We start from the raw sequence: 26004 nt of genomic DNA on the forward strand, positions 1-26004 counted from the left end.
CTGCACCTTTGCTTCATGCATTCTGCTGCCATCAGTTCCACAGCAACAAAATGTAATGGATTTTTGGTGGGAAGGTTCAACTGCTACTGCCATGCCACCAATATTTGCCTCTGATGCCATGGGCCAGTATAATGAAATAGGAGGCACTGATTTCAGAGCAACCTTTGTAACATGAATAAAACAGAAGATTAAAAATAATGATTACCATTGTTCCATAATAATTTCCAGTGTAAAAGTGCAATCATATTCATCCAGTCAGAATAGAATGATTTGTATAGAATCCAGTAACAAAAGCACAGACTTTTAGGACTTCTTTGGAATTATATCAGAAGGTGGGTTACAGATGAAGTAACAAAGATGAAAAGAAAAAGCGAAGAGAAAAATATTTGTTAAAGCAAATATATGAATGCAATAAATTAATGTGTACAGTAAAATACAGATGTATATTACCAGCTGTCATATTTCTGCATGCTCTGGTGCATTTTAGCAAGCCAGTCTCAGACTGGAAACAGTCAGTGATGCCTTGGCAGTAGAAATGGGTTGGTACGTTTTCACATGGCTCCACCTATGAAAGTCCATCAGTTGTGACATCTACTCAGTACCATTTGCATGGTGTTGCAGCCACCAAAGGCCACAAGCTGATGATATTAAGCACAGTTGGGAACTGCAGAAAAGATTTTTATGAAAGCAACTATCTGTGCTTCTCCCATGCTTATTCATAACAAAATTCATCTTTCAGTACTGTAACATCAGAAAGCACACATTCTGGAAGTCATGTGAGTGCAGTTTATTTCCAATGGCCTTCCAACTAGCAACTTTCTTTTTTTAATATGTTTGGCTGACTCTGCCACTGAGTTTCATTATGTGTTTCCCTATTACTACCGTATAATCTGAACATAAAAACATGGAGCTGTAACATATGACTTCACAGCATTGACAGTTATAGCAGGATCATTTCAAGGCTGATGAAAAATTTCCTAGAGAGATCTCAGGTCAGGTTTACATAAACTAAACAGGAAATGATTGCCACCATTCACATTAAGTCCTAAATGTTTTGTGTAACTTCATCTACATTTTATGTTCCTGCTTGTCTCTATTTTTTTCAGCTGATGAAATTCCACACTTCCTTAGATTAGAGAAATAAGTTTATCTTTCATGGTTTGTTGTTCTTAATAAGCTTTACAAGGTTTGGGATTTTTAAATGTATTCTTTTATAGAAGTTTTTGATCGTTTAAATTTTACATACTTTGTAAATTCTTATGATACCTAGGGGTTTGTTATTGCTTTTTCCCAATGGACTACTAATGGAAGTTAGCCTGTCTAGCCCATGTGGTAGATGTTGTTAGGATAAAACTGCCTTTGACTTTCACACCTCTCAGGGGACGAGTAATTGTTGTGTTCAAACAGCCTGTAATTGTGATCCCGCTGGCTTTCTCAGTACGCTTCTGGCTATTAGAATCATTAAACAACTCAGCACCTGTTAACAGCATTGTAAATATTCAACCCTGCTTGTGTGCAGGTTGAGTCCAATATAGGAGAAGGCTTACAGAGCCCAGCCTCATAAATTAGAGCTTCTGACAAGTCAATTATTGTGAAACTGGGTTTCACTGTGAAATAAATGAAATGGTGTGCTGATAAAAAGGTAGGCTGTCTGTTTATAGCAAAGGGAAAATAATGACTAGATGATTCAATGCAGTGAGCATGAAACTGCATTGTTTTTATTCTTTATCTGTAATTAAATAGTTAGGTCATATAGCTTCCTAGAGGAACTTACATACAAAGCAGTATTTATATTTGGAGCATACCAACATGCAAAATTCTACTTGCTTTTATTCCAGCACATTCAGAATTCCACCTAATGTCTACACAGTATCTCTGGTTTTGCTAATGATTTTAACATAGTCTTTTTAGATGAATGGCTCTGCTTTTTATTAAGGGAAATCATGCTGAATGACCAAGAAGCTTCTGTGGGTGCACTCAAAATTATATTTACCCCATTATAGATAGTAGCTAAAACACACCGATTCCACTTCACTCAAGATTACATGTAATTTAAGATTTTTCTTCACATTGTTTTGTTTGCACTAGGCAACTAGATATTTAATCTGACAATAATTTACTGAAAATCAGCAAATTTTTGATTAATTAACTTTTAAAAGGCTTTATAATGCATTCTATCATTAAGTCTTCAGTGTGCAGTGTTGAAAATTAGACTACAAGATAAAATCTCCTTGAATTACTGTCTGAAATTACAGTCGTAACAAATCATTTCATTGTATTGCCCATATCTTCCCTAACTTTATCAGTATGCATCATCAGTGTTGTGATACTGCAAATAATGATGCTGAAACAATACAGTGGAAGCCTAAAATACTGTGACAACAAAGTGCCTTAATTAGTCATTTAAGTAATGCTAGATTCAATTTGGAGGAAAATACTAATGAATCTTTAGTGGTTTACATCTATAAAACAGAAAATCTTTTCACACTCAAACAATATATGTAGTTAATTACTTGGATTGTTTTCAGAAGGTAAACAAAATGATACACAGTAAATTCTATTAATAAAAAGAGTTTAATATGTTTTTAGCTAAAATCTCAGGGGGAGAAAAGCTGCAAGTGACCTTTTTATGTCATTGCTGTTTTGCTTCAGATTTCATGACTTAAATGAAAACTAAGCTGCTGAAAATAATTACTTTTGCTGCAAAGAAGTTTTCTTTGCATAAGATCAGGATTGTGTGATTGTTTATCATATAAAACTTTTCAGTCAATGCAGTTACTTGTTTTGTTATGAACAGCAACTGTGATGGTAAATATTTAAGATCGTCTTGTCATGAACTGATACATAATACCATGGAGCTGAATATTCCACTGCCAAATAGATATTTTGCTGTCTAATGTAACTGACTGTCTCTGCAGAGCATACTTTTAATAATTTTTTCTCACTGCAGTAGTGTTTTACTCCAACTTTATTCAGTTATAAGTGAACAGTCAGTGAACTAAATTTATAATTTACAATTAACAAGAAAGGAAAAAAAAGAAACAAAAATAACTATTTTTCCATTTAACATACAGCTTTTCTTCAGTTATATGTTACTGCTATTCCAAAATAAGATAAAGGAATGTTAAAATCTGTTAAGAAAATATTATTGCTTATTATTGCTTATTAGATTATATTAAAAATAACAGTCATGGAAGGGTGCTTCTGGTACTTAAATCACAAGTCTCTCTTTTAAAATTTGCTAAAAGCAGCATTATAGTAAAGGGAATAGAGCTTAAATCAATGAATGGTATTCTTCTGCCCCTAATACAACATCAACAACTGAACTGATAATCTAAATTCCCTTTCTGAGTCAGTGATCAGATTCCATTTCATCTAAAAACAGAAATCTGAAATACCTCGGATGAATAGCATTCTCTAAGTGTGTGCTTCTCTCCTCTGACAGTATGGAGAGTTAAAAAGACTAACTCAGGTGTAAATGTAGCTATGTAAAATCAACTGAAATGAATCTCAGCACACAGTTATACAGCCTGTTGTACACATGCACAAAATACCACTGAAAGAAGCTAATCTTCATTACAGTGTGTGGCGTTTACAGTGGAGATGCTGAGTGCACAGTGGAAACAGTAGGACATTTAGTAAAGCAGCTGGTAGGAACAAAGGTGCATCTTTCATTATTGCAGCAATCTCAGTAGTCTGTATGAGTAACAGTAACTTCCAGAATTAAACGAGCTTTCAAATGTGCTTTTTATTAACCCAAAAGATCATTGGTTTTATATATTTTTTTAATTTCTTCTTTGAAATAGCACAGTGTGCTTGCATTTCTTAATTTCAGTATTTTGAAACTTTCTGAGTGTTCACAGTTTTAGTTTGAGTTACTTTCTGAATTTGTGCCTTTGTTGAAGCTAATGCTCAAGGTCTTATTACGTTTTTATCTGTCGATTTCAGGGTACAAGCTTTCCCTGAAATTATGTTAGTTTGTGTGAATAAGAATCTTAGAAATACATCTTAAGTACTACTGTTAAGTTGCACTGACTGTGATCACATTGCATTTCTTATACACTAGGTATGTTTTAACGCACTTTATAAACTTTTTTTCCTTAATACAGATAACAAAGAAACATGGTTAGTACGTATAGTTTGTCCCAATGTTTTCACCTGCAAAAGAACATGTGAAATAAACACACTGACAAATACCCATTTCTGTAGTATTAGCAATTAAGTAATTTTAACTTTGACAATAAAATGACACAGAAATATAAAACAAATATTACCATTTGGATTTGTGTACATTTACTTTTTGAAGAGATGTTACTATATGCCCAGCTTTTATTTTCAGAGTTCTGAGAATATAAGAACATTTGCTGTCCTGGGTGGGTTTTCTTTTTTTTCTGTAAATTAAAGTGTTTGTGTTAGTATTGCATTTCTCATTAGACTATATCAGGGAATTTTATGTGTTTAATTGTTTAATGTGCATGTTTCTTGCTCCAAGTATGTTTGTGTATTATAGAGGCCTTGTAAGTTTTCCTACAATATGTTATTGTTTAAAATTTTCAGTGTGTTATAAGAACTTGTGTGATGCATGTGTTTTCAATTCTTCTAGTTACTATAACTTGGACAATGTGAGCCATGACACTATGAACAAATACCTCTCAAGCCTTGTTGAGAAATCCCTCTTTGATTTGGAATGTTCCTACTGTATTGAAATTGGGGAGGTAAGACCAGTATTTTCATTAAGATACATGTTCCTAGAAATTGGGAACAGTTGGATCTATGCTCCTTATTTGAAGGGTTAGTTTCTCTTCATAGCTAAACTCAGTTTAATCGGGTTGGCAGCTAAATTATGATGCTAAGCCATTTTTACTTTTCTCTCTTATAATATAGTCTTAAAATACTTTACTGTTTTTTAGTAGCTATGCACATTGAACTACGTAAAAAGTACATATATTTGATTACTCTCCTAACAGGATAACCGTAGTATTGAACCTCTGACATATGGCCGCATTGCTTCCTACTACTATTTGAAGCACCCAACTATTGGGATGTTCAAAGATCAGCTGAAACCTGAAAGCAGTGTTGAAGAATTGCTCTTAATTCTGACAGTAAGTGATGATATTTTCTTAATTTATGCATATGTAACTCATGACTTTTAAAGACATTTAGAAGTGTATGAAAAAACATCCTAAAATTAAGAAAAACCTTTCTTCCATGATTTGTTATTTATTTTTTTGGTGTTGTTGTCATTGTTTTGAGTAATATAACTGAATCACTTTTGATGTTTCAAGTGCTTGGTTGGATCAATATATCAAAATTATTCCGCACATCTGTTTCTTTTCGGTCTATTTGCAGTCTTCAGAACATGTACAAATTCAATGTTTGATTGTTTGTGTTAGGTTTGGTAGAATACTGAAATCCCAGAGTAGTAACTATATCATCATCTCGTACTTGTACCAGAGCCATAACTTTGTCCAGCCTTAATAAATTTGGGTACATTTGAGGAAGGTCCATATCCTATACTGCTTTCCTTTCAATCTTCCAGGCACCACACATTTCCTTAAGTCCTATTCTGCAATAGCACCAGCTGGAATGGTTATTCTGGTGACTGTTCGGTAATGAAGTTCAATGCAAAGCAAAAGGTCTCAGGGTACAAATTCAGAGGTACAGAGTACAGTGTAGTGTGGTAGTATTACACATCATCATAAAGGAATCATATTTTTAAGAATTTAGGCTTTTAGAGCTACAAAATCTTCTGTGTGAAGATAGTGTAATTCCACTTGTACAAACATGTATTTGGGAGGAAGAAGTACCACAACACTATCCAGAAAAACCTAAAATATATTTCTGCCCATATATGATTAACTGTATTACATATATTATACTAGTGGCCTGGATTATTTAATACCCGGATTTCTGAAAGTTGACCTCAAAATCAGGAGTCACATTTATGTATGTTACTTGTATGTTTATGGTTTTGGCATGCTGTCTTTTCTGAGGGGAAATACAAGCAGGAAGATGAATAAATAAATAAATAAAAATTAGTGCTATTCAACAGTTTTTTTCATAAAATACTCAGTCAGCATTTTATGAAACTAGGAAAGCCACTTTTCTAGTACAAAGACTTTCTTCCTGACAAATTTAAATCACCTGCTGCAAACATTCGGAGTGTTGCAGCTCAGAAATAAAGGCCACAGTAATCTTTTGTAATGGAAAGTGTTAGACAATCTAAATAGGGGTGTTACTGTCCCTGCCGTATCTATTCTTCTGCTGTCAGAAAACATTGTACATTCTATGAAATAACATGCAGTGTATTCAGCTGAATTCAAAATGATAGTCTTCCATGATTCCTGTATACTTTATGTGTAAAATGACTGATTTTTAAAGAAGAAATATCCACAGGGATCACAAGTTAAATAATATAATATTCAGTATTCAACGTGAGGGCTTTACTCCAGCTGCTGTCTTTTTAAAGTGTCTTTTTCTCCCTAGAGAAAATTGTCTACACAGAGAAACTTTTTTTTTTTCCCCAGAAATATTTGGAGAGGAAAGCTTGAGAGCAGGATTAGCAAAGATGGAGGGATGTTTCATGACACTGTGTAAGCTAATAAGTAGCATAGGGAAGATGAATGGCACAAGCAGATCTTACTGCTGTCTGTCTTATGCCAGGGCTCCTCATCCTTGTAAACGTCTTACATATATAAAGCACAAGGAAAAATAGCTAATGTTGCAGACAAAACCCAAGTGTAGGGCAGAAATTGTAAAGTGTAAAATGTATTAGTTCTTTCTGTGTTGTTGGTTGTTGGTTTTCATTTTTGTTTTTCTGGAAAAGTAATTTTATGAATTGTCTGTTTACAATCTTAAGAGGAATGAAACTAAAAATCAGCTAGGGGTCATGCATGCCAAATGTGTCGATTTGAAAGATGGCAAGCATGTGCGAATACTGGATGCCATTATAGCTGACAGTTTTTCCCATATATGCAGATGTTGATTTTCATAATTACTACTGGAATTACTGTTCATTCTTGTTAAAGGTGTAAATTGGAAGGTTTGTTTCAATTCAATGTAGTGCTGAAAAGAATTGCCATTTCAGCAGAGTTATTGCCAAGGATTTTTTTTTTCCACTAAACACTGTGAATTAATGAGTTTTATAATTACGGCAGTTGCTTCACACCTCTATTGTTAACCAATGACATTGCATCTGCCTTGCTCCACTGGTGCCCTCCTCCTTCTCATTGAAGCATTTAGCAGTTTTGGCAATGGGGAATTACATGGCATGGGGTAAGTAGTCTAATTAGGTATAAGTGAAAATCCTTGGGGAAATGGATATTTAAAACGTAATTTGAAGAATCTCTTAATGATGCTGGAACTGAAAGCTGTAGTTATAGTAAAAAAAGGCTTCTTGTTGCAAAACGTGGTTATAATTGTGATTATTCCAATTATCAGTCAGTTTTAAAGTTTTGAATTTTGGACTGTATTGTTTAAAAATAACTGTCCAAAACATTTCTCAAATGTAGTTGCAGGAATTTGTAGACATGATGTATGGCATTGATCATAATCTTGCAAACTTTTAGACATTTACCAGCTGGCATGATGTATATAAGGAAGGCAGAAGTGTCCAACTGTAACAAAGAAAATCCTAACATTGTGGATTTCCTTTGCTGCATTGTTAGCGCCTATCTTGAAAAGGTGCAACAGTTTGTTTAAATCAAAATCAGGAAAGAAGTAAAATTGCATTCAAGAGTTCAGAAAATTGTGATTGTTTTAAAGGCTTTAATCTGAGTGTGATTAAGGGATTTTGAGTTTCAGATTATCCTGTAATATTAATGAGAGAATTATGGATTGCGTAGGAATGAATTGTCACTGAAGCTTTGCTGCTTACATGAAAACGTAGTTCTGAGTCGTTCTGTTTCCACTACTGATGAGTTTCTCAAAAAAGTAACTTGATGGTAAGATTTGTTTCCATTTAGTAGTCAACACCATTCATAGTCTTCTCCAGAATCTATTCTTTTTCTCTATCTTTAATTTATCTTTTCATTTGGTCATCTGGTAGTGTTTTGCGAGATCAAATGTGTTGATTCTTTTTCATTATGGTTGGGTTTTGATACTTCCTTTTCATAAACAGGAAAATGGCACATGGCAACTACCCTGCAGACATTTTAGAATTATACAGCAGTAAGTGATGCAGATAAATGGGGTACCCTTCCCTTATGCTTTCCTGACTTTCAGTAAATCTATACTTGAGGTGTTTATCCTGTTTTGGGTTTGCAGGCAAAGTACAGATTCATTTACATCTGTAACCAGTTTGTATTGAGCCAGTAATTTTTTCTGAGAAAAAATATTTTATACTTTTTTGTTTGTTTGTTCATTTGTTTGTTTAAAACTTTCCTAGCTGTGCTTCAGGCAGTAGTAATCTAAATGTAGTAGTCTTAGGTAGCAGTAGTAAGAGTAATCTGAATCACTGTTGAGTTATGGTGTTTCTTGAATTAAGTGTTATTGAAGAGAAAGTGAAATTATTACTGGCAGGCTGGAGTTTCCTGAGGTATGTGAAGACTCTCTTCTCTTATTCTGTAAGTTAAGTGCAGATGTTAAAACAAAGATCAAGATGAAAATCAATGAAAGATAACAAATTTTTGTTATTTCCTGTACTAAAGTAGCAATCGGCACAAATTCTTTTGAAATCAAATGAGGTTTGTTGTATTTTGAAAAAAGGATGTTTGTCTTGGTGATGGATTAGAACTGTGTTGGTAAGATCTACTAGCTTCAGAACCTTTTGTGGTTTGCTGCTACTCTTACCTGATTTTCTGGTTGATATTCTTATCTATTGAGCAAATACTTGGTAATTTCTGTTTGTACCATACAGTGAAGGAGAAAGCATCTTTCAGTGCTTGTTTTATCCCCATGTTCCTCCTTATTTCTGTTTTTGTATTCCAAAAGATGAAACTGGTTGTTCCCTTTTTGCTTATTGTGTCTTTCATGTAAACTGACTATAATAGATTGTTTTCCTTCCAACTGGATTGCTTAGGGACAGAACTGTTTGGTATTTGTGTTGTAATGGGGCATATGTATCTTCCTGTGCATATTATATATGTGGCCAGGTATCCACATACCTCATTTCCATATTTTTATCTGATGTCTGAAATAGCTTTGATACAGTGGCTTCTGTTAGTATTTTGAAACTCCAAAAATTTGGCATCACTGAAATAGAAGATTTGGAAGGTGAAAGGAGGAGATTCATGCAATTAGCCCTCCATCCCAGATACATAGATAACAGAAGAGTGGAGTTATAAATGCCTTATCTGTCTTTCATTACCTGTACTATAAGATTATAAATAACTAAACTGTAGCTTTATTTTCTGTTCATTAACATAGTTCAATCCTGCTCTAATCAGGGAAACGTGCAGGCATTTCTAAATACTTACCTTCTCTGTCTAAAACAGTTTTACTTTCTAAGCAGGAAAGTCTTTCTTTAAGCCTGTCTTTAAGCTGTTGTTTCCTATGAAGGGGCCACAAAGGTTTTTGACTCAGTGATGAACTGTGTTGCAACTGGTTTTCAGTTAGATGCCATGACAAATTAGTGAGTTACAAATGCATTGTCCAAGAGCAAACAGTGTGAACTGTTTTGTGTAACACTACTTGTTAAGCCATGGCAGAGACATTGATTTTGCATTGTTTTGAAATACTGTTTTTTTTCTGCTCTATGAAACTTTTCAGAAAAAAAGAAAAGAATTAAATCATTTTTTCTAAGTCAGTCATTTCCTGTTTTACATATATGTTACATTGAACATATGTTTAAGCTATGTTTTTCTTTTTCTTCATGGCATAAAGGAACAGCAAGATGATATTCATTACAGTGGTCTTTTTAAATACGGTATTTAATTCTCAAGAATATAAATACTTCATCAGAACCTTTATATCAAATGAAAGGCAATTATGTTACATTCTAACTTTTAGACAACTTAACACGTTTGATTTCACATATATTGTATATCATTAGTAATATGAGCATAACTACTGCGGCCACAGTATGACCAGGAATGGGCCTCAGTTATTTAGCATGACTTCTGATAGCAGTAGAAAACTGTTACCTCTAACCAGTTAAATATTTTCTTTATAATGAAGCCCTGTCTGGGGCTGTTCAGTTGCATAAATTCCATCCTAAACATAGTAATTTACAGGACCACATACATAACCTTCATACAGCCTGTATTGTCTGTATTTTAATATTCAAAACATTTATGCTTCGGTACTTGTGCACTGAGAACATTCAGAGAATAACTGTGTTAGAGGGAATAGTTAGAAAATGAGGTTTGATTTCATGACAACAGGGCAAAACTCTGTAGTGAAGTTTAATGCCATCTAAATTTCTCTAACCTTATCCACTGTATTCCAGACATATTGTATTTAGCAGAAAGCCTGAATTTTATTTTTTTTTTTTTTCAATAGTCCCAGTAGGTGGAGCAATTTTGAATATTGAAGTACTTGGATGTAATCATTTTTGTAACATAATGGCACAACAGTTTCTTATTTTTCTCTTTTCAAGTGATTGTTAGATTTTTAGTTTGAAAACATTGTATGCTGCCCTCCTTCCCAGAAGAGCACAATCAATTGGTAAATCAACATGACAGTCTCCACTACTGGCAGCTAAATGTGACATAAGTCTTGCATTTTTACAGCATCAGTAAGTAAGAATTACATTCAAAACCAGAAAATATAAACCCTTCCCATCTCCACACATGATGTTCTGATTAACAAATCTTTTTTCTTTCTTCTCTGATCATAATGCAATTTTTGTCACTACTTGCCAGTCTGAAAAACTGGATCAATATCCAAACAAGTTAAAACGTATTTTAAAGATTAACTTAAAGGCTTCTGACATTCATATCCCACTGGGCTTCAGGATAAGAACTGTTATCTTAAAAGTATTTTAATGTCTTTGATTTCTAATTATATTTAGTTTTTTGTTGCTGTTGTAGTGCACCATCCTCAGAAAAGCTGGTAGAAGTGTGTATAACTATGAGAGTGAGAGCTGGTAGTTTGAGACTGTCTCAGATAGCTGTGGTAATAACTGTTAATGTCAGAAAAATGGGAAAATAAAGTCCCTTTTCAAGATGTACAGTTGCAGCTATAGCAACAAAGCTATAAAACTCCTATTTACTGCTTTGGTGAGCCAGGAACTTATAGTACTTTTGTCTGCTAAGATAGGTTGTTCTTGTTCTGCAGATGTGAACATTGGCTGCTGTCTATGGAAAATCAGTGCTTGTCTTTGGTGTGTATGTGCTGCTGTGCAAGTTCAGTTAGAGCAGACTTGGTTTAGCTGGCTACTTAAAGCTGCAGGTGATTCAACTGCACACCAGTTTATTATATATATATAATATATAATAATATTATATTATTATTATCATCATCATCATCATCATTATTATTATTATCTTCATCATTATTATTATTATCATTATCATTATTATTATTAAACTGGTCTCTAGTTGCTAGTTTCACTTTTACTAGAATTTTATTGTTGAACTATAAATTACAGAAGTTATATTGCTGATGAATTTGTTTCCTCAGAAATAGATACATTTCGTAACAGTAACTCAGCCTTACTGACTGCTGTTTAAATGCTCAGAAATGTTTTAATCTGTTGGAAAAGAAGTTACTGAACATACTTGTAAAACTGTTAAGGAAGTGGATTTCATGCTGTCTCAGGATCTGAAACTTCTGGATGAGGAGCTGAAACAGTTTCATCATATAAGATTAGTATCCAGTATAAACTGTACTTTTCACATGGTGGTTTTAAAGAAAATAAAGATTATTGAGTGGTCCTTAATGAAGTATGTGACACTTGTAGATTCTTTCTTTGTCTCATTCTCTTCTTTTTTCTTTTCTTCTGATAGTACCTGGCTACCTTCAGAAAGTTGAATTTGGTTTTAAATCTTGATGTGATCTATTATTGCAAATTAGAAATTGGTTCTCATCTGGAATCCCTAGTATTTACATGTGCTTTATTTCACAGTTACTTAGGTAGGTCTTGCTCCCAACAGTTCTTGAAGAAACTGCACAGATATTTTTCCTATCAAAATGCCAAAACTTTTCTTAGCATTTGAAAAAAAGTGCTATAATATGCTTATACAGCATATTATATGTATATATATGTATATGTATATGTAATACTTATTACTATTAGAGGATGGTCAACTTGCTTTTAGAGAAGAAACATTTTCAGGTTTTCTGCTATGTCAATTTTTTTGTTTGTTTGTTTTTTCCCAGAAGATAAATACTTTTGTGTGAGTAAAAATATATATAATTAATGCATTGCTGTTTCCCAATCTAGTGTACTGTTATTACCCTAACAACTGTGAAAACTGAAATTATGCACATATCTAAGTAGTTTTACCTGAGACAATGTTTAAATACAACTTTATTTAAAAATTCTAGTATTCCCATAGAAGAATCAAGTGAGATGCCACCGATTTCCTTGGGTTGCCCACATCCCAGCTTCCTATTCCATTTCCTTTCTGTCTTCCAGTGGAAAAGATTAATAAGCCATCAGAGATTATTCAAACTACTAGTTTTCAAAAAGTAAGCATGTTCCTCTCTCACCTTAAAAGGTAATAAAATGGCTAAAATCCCTATCACAACAGGTCTCTTCAACCCTTTTCTCATAAAGGGGAGGGTACATGCTACTGTATTTGGTTATCTTTTTTTGGTTTATACATGTATACCTGCAAAATATTTTGTAGGTACAATTGGTGTATACAATATTAAGAAATTTTGTCATATGAACTTATGAATATATGAAATAATTGATTGCGCATTGTTCTGTAGGCTAATTAGATTAATTCAAACTCATGTTATTTGCTCAATGCAGCAAGCAAATGTAAACAATGTGAGATNAATAGATTGTTTTTTCCCTTTGTATCTGATTTTCTTATTGTTTACTACATGAAGTCATAGATACTAATTTTGAATACTTCTTCTGCTATAAGAATGTGTGTTTGCTTTCTCTTGATTCACACAGAACAGATGGATGCTTGACTGCCTGCTAATCCACAGCTGGAATGGTTTCAGCAGTTTCCACGTTGCTGGGTTAGAGTGGCTTTTCTAGTGGACTGAGAGGGCAGCAAGAGAGGGATATCATTATTCATCAGTATCCCAGTGGGATCGCTGCCAGCAGAGATTAATTTTTTCTGTTATGCTTGTAAAACAAGCTCAGGTGGAGTCTCTAATCCTCAGGGCACGGGTGGCAGATCAAGGAAGATGCTACAAAGCTAGTTAATTTTCAGATTCTAGGGGAAACAGAAGCTCTGTTAGATGTATAAATACATGATTGCAAATTTAAGTAGCTCAAACCCAAATGGGATCTTCTGAGACATCTGGTACTGAAAATCTCTGTTTTCTTTGTCTTTAGAAAGAAGTTCCCAAAACTTTAAACCAGAGGGAAAATACATGCAACTCTTTTAATAATCAGTTATCTTTCCATACTTATGCATATATATGTGTAAATATAATCCTAGCTTTGGTCAAAGGTTTGTATTTACAGGTAGAACAGATTTAGTGTAAGTCTGTGTAGGTAAACTGTGCTTTCTGTGTTCTCACAAATCTTTATGCAGTGAAGATCATTGAGAAAATTATCAGTCACCATTCAGAAAGGGTTAGATCTGTCATAGTAATGTATGGTACATCCCATTTGGGTAAAGGAATGTTCTGGTAAGGTCACATGTGGTACAAGGCCATTTTTAGAATATTAATCACTTTACCCAAACTCTGGTCATTCATGACAAATTTTGGTTAGAGCATCCTCAAATCAAGCATACTAAAATACTGACGGATAATGTGTATGTTTATTAGCTTTCAGAACTTCATTGTTGTTGTTGTTTCCTTAGTGTCTGTCCTTCTTTCACACCGCTGAAATTATCAAATTCTGTCTCTGCATTACCTGGTAGCTCAAGATCTTCAAAATTTCAGGTCAGATTTTAAAGAATGTTAATCTGCGTAGCTTTACTGAAGTGAGTGCAGATATGCCCGTTTTTTATCACCCTTATTAAAATTTACTGCAGCTGTCACTTTCTGTTACAATTCTGAGTCTTTTACTGTTACATTAAACTATTTTCACTTGTAACACTGCTCAGAGTGAAGCCAGCAGCATTGGCTTCTTGCAAAGGCACTGTACATGGAGGCACCTTCCAAGTTTCTCATGTATCTCTGCCAGTTCATATTGTTCTTCAAGTCTAAGCTTGAGCCTCTCTTGAGGAGAGGCCACTAGTCATTTCACCACATGATGACAGGTATTCATGCCTGTGAATTTCTTATTTCCTTTCGTCTCCAGTAACATAGTAGTCTATTTCTGGAATTTAATCCAGTACAAAAATGCAGCAGTGTGCATTTGTGCCTCCCCACTAGGGGAGCTGCCACAGGACAGCACAGCTGAAATCCAGCTCTCAACATACAGAGCTTTTACAACTTGCCATTAACATATACAGTATGTATGGGCCCATTTCACTTTAAGAATTAGTAACACTTAATTCCTGTCTCCACGCGGAGTTGAATTAACTTATTGCAGAGCTCTGTTAACTTCTTCCCTGAGTCTGGGCTCTGCACTTGAAGATCCCAATGGAGGATCAAAGCCAAGGATAAAAAATGACTGATCATTTTCCCGGGGAGAATTACATGCCAAGATTTGTTATTAGACTTTTTATTGCTGTCATCATCTCAATCAGCATTTAAGCCAGGTAATTCAGCCAGAACTCAGCTTTGAAATGTGAATAAATGTCCAAATGGAACTGAACTAGATTTCTCATAATGATTAGTCTTTTGAATAAAGTCAGAGATTTTCCTTTTTTGTTTTTGTTGTTCACACATTACTGAGTTCATGTACAAAAGAGGAGTATTACTGCAGAAATTTCAATACAACCAAAACCAGTTGTTTTTAAATCTCTCGCAAAATATGACTTGAGGTTACATAGGAAGAAAGTTGTAGGTCACTGTCCCATCTAGATATTAAAAAATAAATAAATAAATACATAGATAGATAGATAGATAAATAAATAAATAATAGAGCATTATGCATTCAGAATGTGCAGGTTCAAAGCATTCTCATGAAAAGTAATGGGAAAAGTCAGGCATCTTGGAGAGCTGAAAACCTCAAATATACCATTTCCAGTGATAAAATGTAATTCTCTCACATCACTGTAATTCACCTTATAAATGGAATTTATACCATTCAATTTATATTTATTTGCTATGGTCAAAGTAACTTATTTTAGGAGGATGATGTTTATACCATACCAGTTTCAGATGTTTCCTCTTATTTTTGTCCTCCTTTATTCTTCTTTCTCTGCATTTACTTTTTCTCAAATTGTCAAGTGTTGCAGGCTTAGTGACTTAGAAAGCTAAATGAACTAAAGCAATTTTTAGGAGCGATCCATGCATGATACCTTGAAAATACCTACACATTTGGTGGAATAATGAATGTTATTGTAAGAATGGTTTTTTTACTAGAGTTGGCCCAAGACTTAACCTTAAATTATGATTGTGTTCATAAACTTCACATAATATGACTTTTGAGAGTTAAGGCTTGATGGAAATCATGAGTTCATTCCTTGTTTTAATATGGCTTAGTAAACCACACAATTTAAAAAGGAAATGATTCTGAAACAAAATGGTTCTATAAGTGGTTTGTTTGTTTGTTTGTTTGTTCTACTATTTGGTAAACCAACTGCATTGATTTTATTATCTGTTTCCATGTCTTTTTGTACACTGAATCATAAATTCTCTCATAAGCTTAAAAAAAGATGTTCTGGTTATTACAAAAGTGGTAAGAGCTTTTTCCCCACATCAAATTATTATTACCTACAGTTCTCTCTCTCATATGTGCTGACACTCTTGCATTTTCTTTTTGCCTCTCCATGCTGAAGCAGAGGTCTGTAATTTAACTTTGTACGTTAGAAGTTGCCCAGTCTGCCCATTCACTCCCTGGAATTGGTAGCTAGTATCGTTGACCTCCTATTGCTCTGTGCACAGTGGCAAAGGTCTTTCCAACTCCTGACCTCTGGTCAGCAGGAATGTCATCAGTAGTTTGTAGTTTGGACATTTTAAGTAAGAGGTGAACTTGTGAAATCTAAGCCCTTCAGGATGTTTTTAAGTGATCACTCAACTGTTTCATTGCCTTAGCTTGTGCCTCTTATGATGTCTTTAGCTGTAGAATTACTGGTGTTCATCAGATGCAGTTATTTCGAAAAAATATGAAACGTCTGTTTGAAGTGAGAAGTTTGAGGAAGCAATTATATCTGATCTATATATTTTTATATATATATATATACCTTTGAAATAATTTTAAGCACTTTTAAACCATATGTTCTTAGAAACTAAGATTGTAAATCACACCATTGAAATATGCTCATTTTAAATCCTAAAACGTTGTTATAATTGATTATTTGTAATTTATATCAGATATGCTTTTTTTTACATTATTGCATGTCAGTGGGTTTTACAACTTTGTCTTCAACTACTCACACTCAGTGGCAAATTTACGGCTCAGTAGTTTCCTCCTACATAATTAATTAGATTGCCTTTGCAATTTGAATTCTTTTATACATACATCTTTCATCTGTAAAAATGTTTTAACTGCTAATGTGATGAGTTAAAAAGTTAGCGTAGTATTTGTTTCAAGCAGTACTGAGCAGCCATTATCCCCTGGATATTGCTCTCATTCCTATGCACATCTATTTTCCTCCTATCTTTTTTCCAAAAGCAGAGAGTTGAGGGTGCACCAGCAAAGATTGGATAGGAGAGTTCGGACATGACCTGGTGGGAGGCTAGTGCCAAAGAGGAACCCCTCCTCTCCAGCCAGGGCCAGCTGCTCCCGCCCCAACAGTGTCCCGCTGGCCTGGCATAGCTGTGGTATATGGTAAATGAAAGCAAGAAGCACGTTTAGAAATTGTCTCTGTGACAAGTTATACCATTACACAGCAAATATATTTTCTCCAATCTTGTTCTGTGCATTAGCACTGCCTTCCAAGCTGCCCTGAAACCTAGTGTCACTTTTCGCTCTGAAGTCTGTCTTCAGAGTATTTTGTGCATCTGCTATCTACAAGAGGCCTTGCAGTACAAACGTCATAACAACTTTGATAAGCTAGGAGAAATGACTTTTTTTCCTTTATTCTATCAATAAATCTTGCATAACACATAACATTTGCTCTTAAATGCCTAGCATTTGTTCTTAAAACCTGTAACTATTTATATGTTCTTATAACTGTCTTTAACTGTGAAGTTGTCTTTGACCTTTTATGCACAGGAGTCAAACAAAAAACAAACCAAAACAAGCAAACTAAAAAACATTAAAATGAGTTTGAATTATGTCCCATCAAATGAACATATATGTTTATAATTTACCAATAAACTCTGTAAAATGGGAGCTTATAGTGGAATCACTAACAGAGATATACTTTTCAGAGTAATAGTTCTATCAAGCACTTCACCCTGGCTTCTTTTTTAAGAATGTATTTTCTCACATTTATTTCTTTTCTGAATATAAGTAGATGCTTGACTGAGTATCAGCTGCCTGCCATTATGTATCTGTGTAAATTTAATATCTATCCTTATAAATCAAACACATACTTGAAAATGCAAGATAAAATATAGTATAAATATACTGGTAATAATACATGCATTTGTAGTTGTGCTGTCTCACAGTACAGTCTTGGCAAGAGAACAAGCAAAGGAGGATTAATTTGGGAATTTTAATCAGGCAGGATTTTTTCTGTATAATGCAGTAAATGTACGGTCAAGTGAAACTTTTTTCAGCACGTGAATGTACATATATGTATGTTTGGGGTTTTTTTAATTGACATTATTTCAAATGTTTGTAAGTACCGTAGGTTGGTTATCTTCAGTTTTCTCACCTTGATAATTTATGGATTAAAATGTGGTCTTTTTCACTCTGAAAAAAATGTGCATTGAAACACCTTTGAATTTCTGATAGAGAAGTTGTGGCAGAGAATGGAAATGTACCATATAACATATTTTTAGTGTTAACTGCAGAACAGCCATTAACAAATCCTGCGTTTATTAGAGCTCTTTTTTTTTTTTAATTCTACATGCTAATATATGATATATGCAGTCCTTTAGCTTGTACTCAGACCCCCAGGCGTAATTTAAACCAATGTTCAGGTAAAGAAGATTCATCTGCTATATTAACTGAAAATGATTCTCATCTTTCTTATTTTTTCTTTTTTTTTTTTTTTTTTTTTTTTTTTTTTTTTTTTTTTTTCCTATTCTGGTAGTTATTTCTGATAGTGGTTCACTGGAGGCACTGATTTTTTAACAGTTTAGATTAGCAGCTGTTAATTTTGCTATCACATTTTCTAGTAACACTTTACCCTTGTCTCCTCCTCCTCTCTCTGCACCAGAAACTTGAAGGAGAGCAAAACACATCACAGGTTTTTAAAGTTCAGAATATGGTGTCTTTGAATTGCATCCATGCAGAGAAAAGGAACATACATACAGTTTGTCAATTCTAAGGTAGTTTCCAATGCAGCATCACTAAATAAAAGACTCAGGTTCAGCTCTGGAATGTGAGAAACTATTTTTGGTTTGTTTTAGACCTTCATTGTTACAAATTAATCAACTGCACTTTAAAGTCTAGAACTCATTAACTTTATTCGTTTTACTGTTCCCATGACTGAAACAAATGTAAAATATCCAAGTTTACTTTAGATACTCCTTGATCTCATTTCTGTCTGTTCTTAATATGTATCCACTCTTACAGACATGTGAGAAAAGGTACTTACTTGGGGGTTAAGGTATTTCAGAAGGTTTACATGTTCTATAAGTCTAGAGTTCAGCATTCACTATAAATCAGTAATTTCAGCCAAGCTTTTATATGTTGTAGGTAGATGAAAAATCTGATGTTTTCTAAACCTGTGGGCACTGTGAAGCCTAGTAATCAATATGTTGGGTACATTATTTGAATTTCCATTTGGTGGGAGTCCTCAAAGTCTTACTTGCACGTGTTCTAAGGATCAGGGTGTGATTTGGTCACACAGATGGACAGATGCTGAACTGAATTTGAGAGAGAAGCATTCTTATTAAATAGTCATTCAAACTAACCTGGCCAGCTCATTAGTACGCTGAGATCTGGGTCACTTGAGAAATTGGTTTGAAATAAACATTCTGCTTCAGTTTTTTTGTTGTACTATTAAGCAGCTGGATGAGACACTGAGCAATTCAAAACTGGCGGTAGGTGTCAGGGTAAGTTAAGGTGTGGTATGGTAGTAGCCCATACAAACATGAGGAACAGAAATTTGAGAATAGTCTCCGGGAAGAAGGAATGAAAATAACGAATGTCTGAAAGTAATAGACCAAAAACAAAGAAAAAAGAAAGAAAAGAAAAAAACTCTTGAACATGGATTTTAAAATGAGTTATTTACTTTTAGAATGATTGAAAACAAAAGAGTGATGATAAACTGCATATTTGGAACTCAGTGTTGTGTGATCCAGAAAGGACTCTAAAGAGTGTGGGTGATATCAGGCAGGAAGCAGAAATCAGTTATCAAAATAGCCTTTGGCCTTTTAAAATATACCTGTCAAGCTTATGAAAGCATATGTGTGGCATTTCTCAAAGGCAAAGCAAGTCACTGTTTCTCATATAGCCCAGTGTTGCGTACAGGGTGAAGTGTTGGTTGATTTCAAAATGATGCAGTTGTCTCTACTGCCCAAAGGAATACATTATTGGGAAAGTCCAGCACAGACCATAGGATAGAGAGTGCTGTGACACAAGTGCCAAATGCTTAATTGCAGCTAAAACTCCTGGTTATCTCTTGATATCCACAAACAAGTTATGTTTAATTCTGTAGGATGTTTGTAAATGTATAATTGTATTTCTGCAGCACATAGGCAACAGTAGCCCTCATCAACATAAGAAAAAGGGAAAGTGAAAAACGCACAGCAGTGCTTTGTAATTCAACTGTAAAGTTTGTTTTGACTTCAGAATTATAATTAATGATTGAAATGTGGTTTGATCTGTTTCTTTATCCATGGAAAAGCAGTATTCAGATGCAGCGTACTAAAATACCATATATTCTATGTTGTGTGGAATAGTTGAGTCTACAGCCTTTCCTGAACAGATTGAGAGTCATAATGAAAAGGAAAACTAAAATGAAAAAATACTGAGTGAACAGCAGGTCCCATTTGAGGTGATTACAAAGGATGTTTCTTTATTCTGTCTTTTCTTGTGCAACCTGAAAACAGTAGCAGGGGGTTACGAGCAGAGTTCATCACAGAGTTGTCAATCACTGTCATTTAACATTTTGCAATGGAAGATGTCTTTATTCAAGGACAGCTGGGCAAATCAGAGAAACAGATTTGCAGTTAGTAGTCTGTCCAGCCTACACTAAGCAAACAAGGACAGGGCAGAAATACTGGCCTCTCACATAAAAATATAATGGACTCTGCTGACCTTGGTGCCCTCCATTCAGCTTTATTCTCAGTTGTATAAAAGCTTCACTACCCATTCTCAATTTCCTTTAATTACCTACATGATGCAGATAAGAAAATGAACCTCACTTACTTACAGTCAGTGATCACAAACAGGAAATTAAGTAGGCAAGTTGCTTAAAATAAGAGGAGTGTTTTGGAGGTAAATAAAATGTGTGCTGGGGGAGAATTAGTGAAAATGCATTTTTGGGAGCACCAGTTGGTCTGGAGTGACTTGGCTGATCCTTCTTCTTTCTGCTACTTTAAACTGCAAAGGAAAACTAAGTAAAAAATCTCCTTGGTAAATATTCTTTAAAATATCTTTGAAGGAGAAGCAAGTTAAATAAAAAGAGTGAAGCAAACATGCAACATTCTATGGGGCTTAAAAAGATTGTGACCTTAGGTTCAGAGAATAAATGACCACAGTTTTCACAAGAGATCTAGCAGAGGCATCTAGGATTAAGCAGCAGTTCTCTTTAGACTGTCTTCACTTTTAATCTGCAGTCGAGCTAAATTAATGACATTCTGATTTACTTTTCAAATCTATCTTTCCTTTTACATTTATATCACACTTTAGATATAGTTTCACTGTGTAGGTAAAATAAATAGAAAATATGTACTGTCAGTTTTTTGAGAGAAGAGGAGGGTGCAAAGCAGCTATATAACATCTTTTTTCAGAAACTCTAAAAAAAACTCTGTTAGGACTTTAATGATTCTATACAGTACTTTGTAATTCAGTTAGGTAGTTCTGTTAGGTATTAAAATGGCAGTTTTTCTTTACTTAATTCTGCATTGGTTACCTTTGTGGATATTTAAATAATATGGACATTCTGGAAGTCTGATTAGAGACTGAATCTGTAGCTTAAGAGGAATATAAAACATTACCATTCAAGCTACCCAAAATACTTTTGTGATAGAATAAATATATTTGCATAAATTACAAATGGAAAAAAATACGTCATATTATAAAAAGTCTTACTTTACTTGCAAGTTTTATATTTTAGAATGATCATTCTCATTCCAAACAAGAATATGTATGCATACATACAAGTCATTGTACTCTGGACTATGTACATAGTACTCGCAGACTCTGCTGACCGTTCCTGACTAATTCTGAGGATGCTTCTGTTGAGACTTCTTACTTGCAGAAACAGTGGATCTCCCTGTCAATAGGAGACTGAAGTACTGCTCTGACTACACAGACAGGCTTGTTCTCCTCAGCCCCAAGGATGCTGCCAGTGATAACCACAAAGATTGTTGTGCAGCTCCCTCAAATCAAAGTTTGGGGCTCACAGTTTGATGTGAATGGGTAGCACAGAAGATAATTTTCAGCACCTACTTAACAATTTTGCTGTTTGCTGTGATTACCAAGCAACTGTTGCTTAGAAACTGATTCTCAAAATAATGAATATACATTTTAAAATCAATTTGAAATACAACCCAGAGTAGTTTCAAACCAACTGTGTTTCGATTACAAAAAGTAGAAACTGTTAAAAATGAAAATGCCAGTTATCAACTACTTTGTAGCTAACTTTACTATGTTCGAAGGTCATCTCTAATACTGCGTCCATCCAATGAATATAATTACTTCATTATTTTATTTTCTTATTTTCTAACAGAAGAATCAATGTAGAAAAGTTTTTAAAACCTCTATTTGGGTAAATATTGTTGAATATTTCACTCGCTGTTGTTTTCCCACAAACACCTGATTTTGATAAGTAGGCTATGTAAATATTAAAATGCTGCTATTTTAGCAACAGCATCTAATTACAGTAAATTAAATACAATACTTTTAATGCCTCAGAAAAGAAAAATAACTATTCTGAAGCTAATTACAATGCTTAAGTATGTTTTATACTTTTTTTTCAGAATGCTGATGAGTACACAGATCTACCTGTGAGACACAATGAAGACCAAATGAACAGTGAACTGGCAAAACATCTTCCAATTGAAGTCAATCCTCATTCATTTGACAGCTCACACACGAAAACACACCTCCTGCTGCAAGCTCACTTCAGTCATGCCATGTTGCCTTGCCCAGATTATGCAACTGATACAAAGACAGTGCTGGACCAAGCAATTAGAATATGTCAGGTATAGTTATGCATTTCAATATTTAAGTCCATTTGTGGTTTTTTTTTACTGTTGTTGTGTTTCAATATTTTGAATATTGAAAAATCTGAAGATTTCTTGCAATGTCTTGTGAGAAAACTGGCATGATGCCACTGTGTTAAGGAGGAACTATGTGCCAACAGAGATATCGTCTTTACAAAATGGAAGGTAAATGAACTTATCGTGAAAAAAAACAAAACAAAAAAAAAACCTGTGCTGACTGGAGGCATCTGTTGCCATCTCCTTTTATATGCAACAGCTTTCAGTCACTGTACTGTGGAATGCTATATATAAAGTCATTCCTGCGCAGATGTATTCCCTGCAAATTGTTATGCTGACCCCCAGGAACTATGTCCCATGGGTACATTTCTTTTTATAGGACCCTAAAGCATTCTAGTCACTGCCAAGCATAAATAAAACATGTTTTGAAATGTAATTTGGGACAAAATACTGGGTTTTTCTGTGGCTTGTGAAGATATATATCTTCTGTTTCCCAATAATCACAGAATCAAAGAGCATTCTTTTAAACACAGATTTTAAAAACAATCTGCAGGCTTGTGACTTTTATAGTTGTGCAGAAATCTCATCCCACAGAACTATGGATAGTACTGGTAGCAAGCAATCACACGTATAGTTGCATGCCTCAAAAGAATTTTAAAGCAGCAGTTTAGGTTTGCAGTAGATTACTACAACATTTGAAATGCACCATTGCAGCTACAGTGGGAAGAAAGCTGAGCTCTAGCTGATGCAGAGAACAGGTTGGCCCTCTGCTTCTGCAAGGGAGGAGTAATGGTATTTGTTCTCTTTAGCAGAGCTGAATGAGGACTCACTCAAAGATTCTCAAAGATCAGATTGTCTTTAACAAACATTTTTTTTTATCTTGCTCAATTCCATACTTGTAAAATGAAGATAGTAAATCTTTCCCCCATTTTTGTTTGCCCATATTTTAGTTTGTTCAATGAGCTCCATATTATCTACAAGAATGATGTTCTCATCTTATTTGAAGATTTTATTTCAGAAACTATAATAACTCAGAAAAGCAGCCTGAAGCATTCAGCAATTTCTTTGAATTGAAGTAAAATTCAGAATATTATTTCATACAGTATTTTGGCAACTCAGGCCTTTTATTAACTGATAAATAATATTATATATACTGTTGTCTTTAAAAGAAAGAAAGAAAGTTCCTGCTTTCAAAGAAAAAGAAAAACATGCAAGCACATTAGTATTTTGAAGTTGGTGCATGGTTTAAATCTCTTGGGAGAATATTTGTTCCATCTTATTAGTCATGCTTTCCAAACGGAGGTTAAAGTTCCCAGAATCTAAGCAATAGACAGGGTTACACTTTCAATACTGGTTGTTACCTTTTTCCTTAGCACTGACCTGCTGATGAACTCTAGGTCAACAGAGGTGGAAAAAAAGATGTTAGTTGTGAGAAAAGGAACTGAACCATGGAGGGCTCCACTGATAAACACATCCAGTGGACGACATTCTGTGTGCATGTGAACACATGCTTATACACCTCAAAGAGTAAAATTCAGCAGTTAGACAGAATTGGGTTTTGAAATATGTTGGATTTCTGTTTATTTACATACAAAATACTTTAGGTCTTAAGGTTGTATATCTAATGTTCCAATGGTGACCTGAACATAAACTGTTGTTTTTGCTGGTGGATATGTGAGCAAAATGCAGACTTCCTGTGTCAGCACTGCATTTCTGTTCCAGGAAAGTAAGTGTTTTCAAGAGCTTTTACAAGTGGTTGTTTTCTTAGTACATATATAGGGCCTCCATTCCAGGTCCCCTGCAGAGCACATTTGCCATCTTCTGTCAGTATACATAAGCAAACCTCTTTCCACCACAGGTAACAAACTTATCCACTCTCCTATGCTGTCTTCACCTAAATCAGCCTTCTCTCCCCTGCTGCCTTTCACATCTCACCCACTGCCTGACACTACTGATGTTCTTGGGCCTCTTTCTTTGCCACTGACTTCAGGCTGAGTAGAATTAATGGTCAGAAAACAATGATAATAGCATGAACCAAGAGTAGCTGATGGATTGCCTAAAATCACCAACTAAAACAGGCAAAATCCAGTGAAGTTATTCAGTTTGTAGTAGTTGTTCAGAACAAATGTCAGAATTGTTGTAATTCTAAATATTTGTAGTGTACTGTCTTCCATAATTTACCACTCTTCTCCTCAGCATATATACATTAAACTCTGAAAGAAGATCATTGTAATGCCAATAAATAAATTAATTAACAAACTTTTATGATTTTAAATTGCCCTATGTAGAAATCCCATCCATATTCCTCCTCCAGGGACAGGGATTTGAACAGAGTTGCTTAAACATTGTATGTATATAGTATCTTCATATATCCAATTACATGTATATATATGTGTGTGTGTGTATATATGTGTATTTACATATGTGTATGATATATATATATAATATTTTTCAGTTCTTGACCATTTTTGTTGGTTATAGTTAAAGCCATAAGAATCTAACAGTGATCAGCTGCTTTAGTGTAGTTACACTTGCAACTATGTTTGTTACACAAACATAAACTTCATGTTAATGAAGTCTCTTTCGGTGAAGGCAACAGGAGAGACCAACAGGTTGATTTTTTTTTTTTTGTATGGCAGTGGTAAGATTCCACTCTTCTAATAAGAAATGTAGGCAACCACTGTTAAATTACTTTTGTGGAGATTTCTATTATATTTTTATGTTAGAATTCTGTTGACCTATACTCATAATTAAACATAGAAGTCATGAGCTACAAAGTCACAACTAATGTCAAAAAGAGCATATTGCCGCGATGACACAGCATTAACCAAATTGGAGGAGCTATGGGATTGCCCCAATAGAAGAATGTAATTGTTGCCATAGAAAACTGAAGAAATACATTCTGTTACGGTTTTCCTGTAGTTAGAATTTGTTTTGTGTAGTTAAGAGTTTGTGGTAGCAAGATAAAATTTGGTATCTATTTACACAGGATGAAATACAGAATTCTTTCCTTTTTACTGCAGAAATATGAGGAATAGCAATGTACAGTCTTCTGGAAGGTAAATGCTGCCCTACTTCAACACCCAACTTTTCAATGAAGCTGAAAAGCTTGAGTGGAAAGCTAAAGAGTTTGTTAATCACTGTTGCCATCGATAAAGAATAGAAGGTTCCCATGGCTCAAAAAATTCTGCCAGTACTTCCTATAAGACCTTGGGCAAGTCACTTAATTTCTATTGTCCTGGCTAGCTTTAATACAATTATAGTAAACAGTGTATTCTCTCTGATCTTAGCACACTGTGTTATGCTTATTGAGAAAAGGTAGAGATATCAGTAGTATAGTGCTAAGTACTTTAGAAGTTGCTTAAATTCAAACATTTCTCCACTTGAAGAAGAGCATGAAAAAGAAAGAATAAAAAATCTCATGAA

The 26004-nt window shown here is 34.3% G+C and overlaps 1 protein-coding gene across 2 annotated transcripts in view; it reads left to right on the plus strand.

The window, feature by feature from the left end:
* ASCC3 (activating signal cointegrator 1 complex subunit 3) overlaps window positions 1-26004 on the plus strand; it is a 247601-nt gene that overhangs the window by 203118 nt on the left and 18479 nt on the right. For both annotated transcript variants that reach the window (XM_015858848.1, XM_015858850.1), the window contains exons 35-37: window positions 4604-4715; window positions 4968-5102; window positions 22336-22560. In XM_015858848.1, the coding sequence (XP_015714334.1) occupies window positions 4604-4715; window positions 4968-5102; window positions 22336-22560 (472 nt within the window). The remainder of the gene's footprint in view (window positions 1-4603; window positions 4716-4967; window positions 5103-22335; window positions 22561-26004) is intronic.

The sequence above is a fragment of the Coturnix japonica genome, chromosome 3 (genome assembly GCF_001577835.2).
Source record: "Coturnix japonica isolate 7356 chromosome 3, Coturnix japonica 2.1, whole genome shotgun sequence".
Taxonomy (NCBI): domain Eukaryota; kingdom Metazoa; phylum Chordata; class Aves; order Galliformes; family Phasianidae; genus Coturnix; species Coturnix japonica.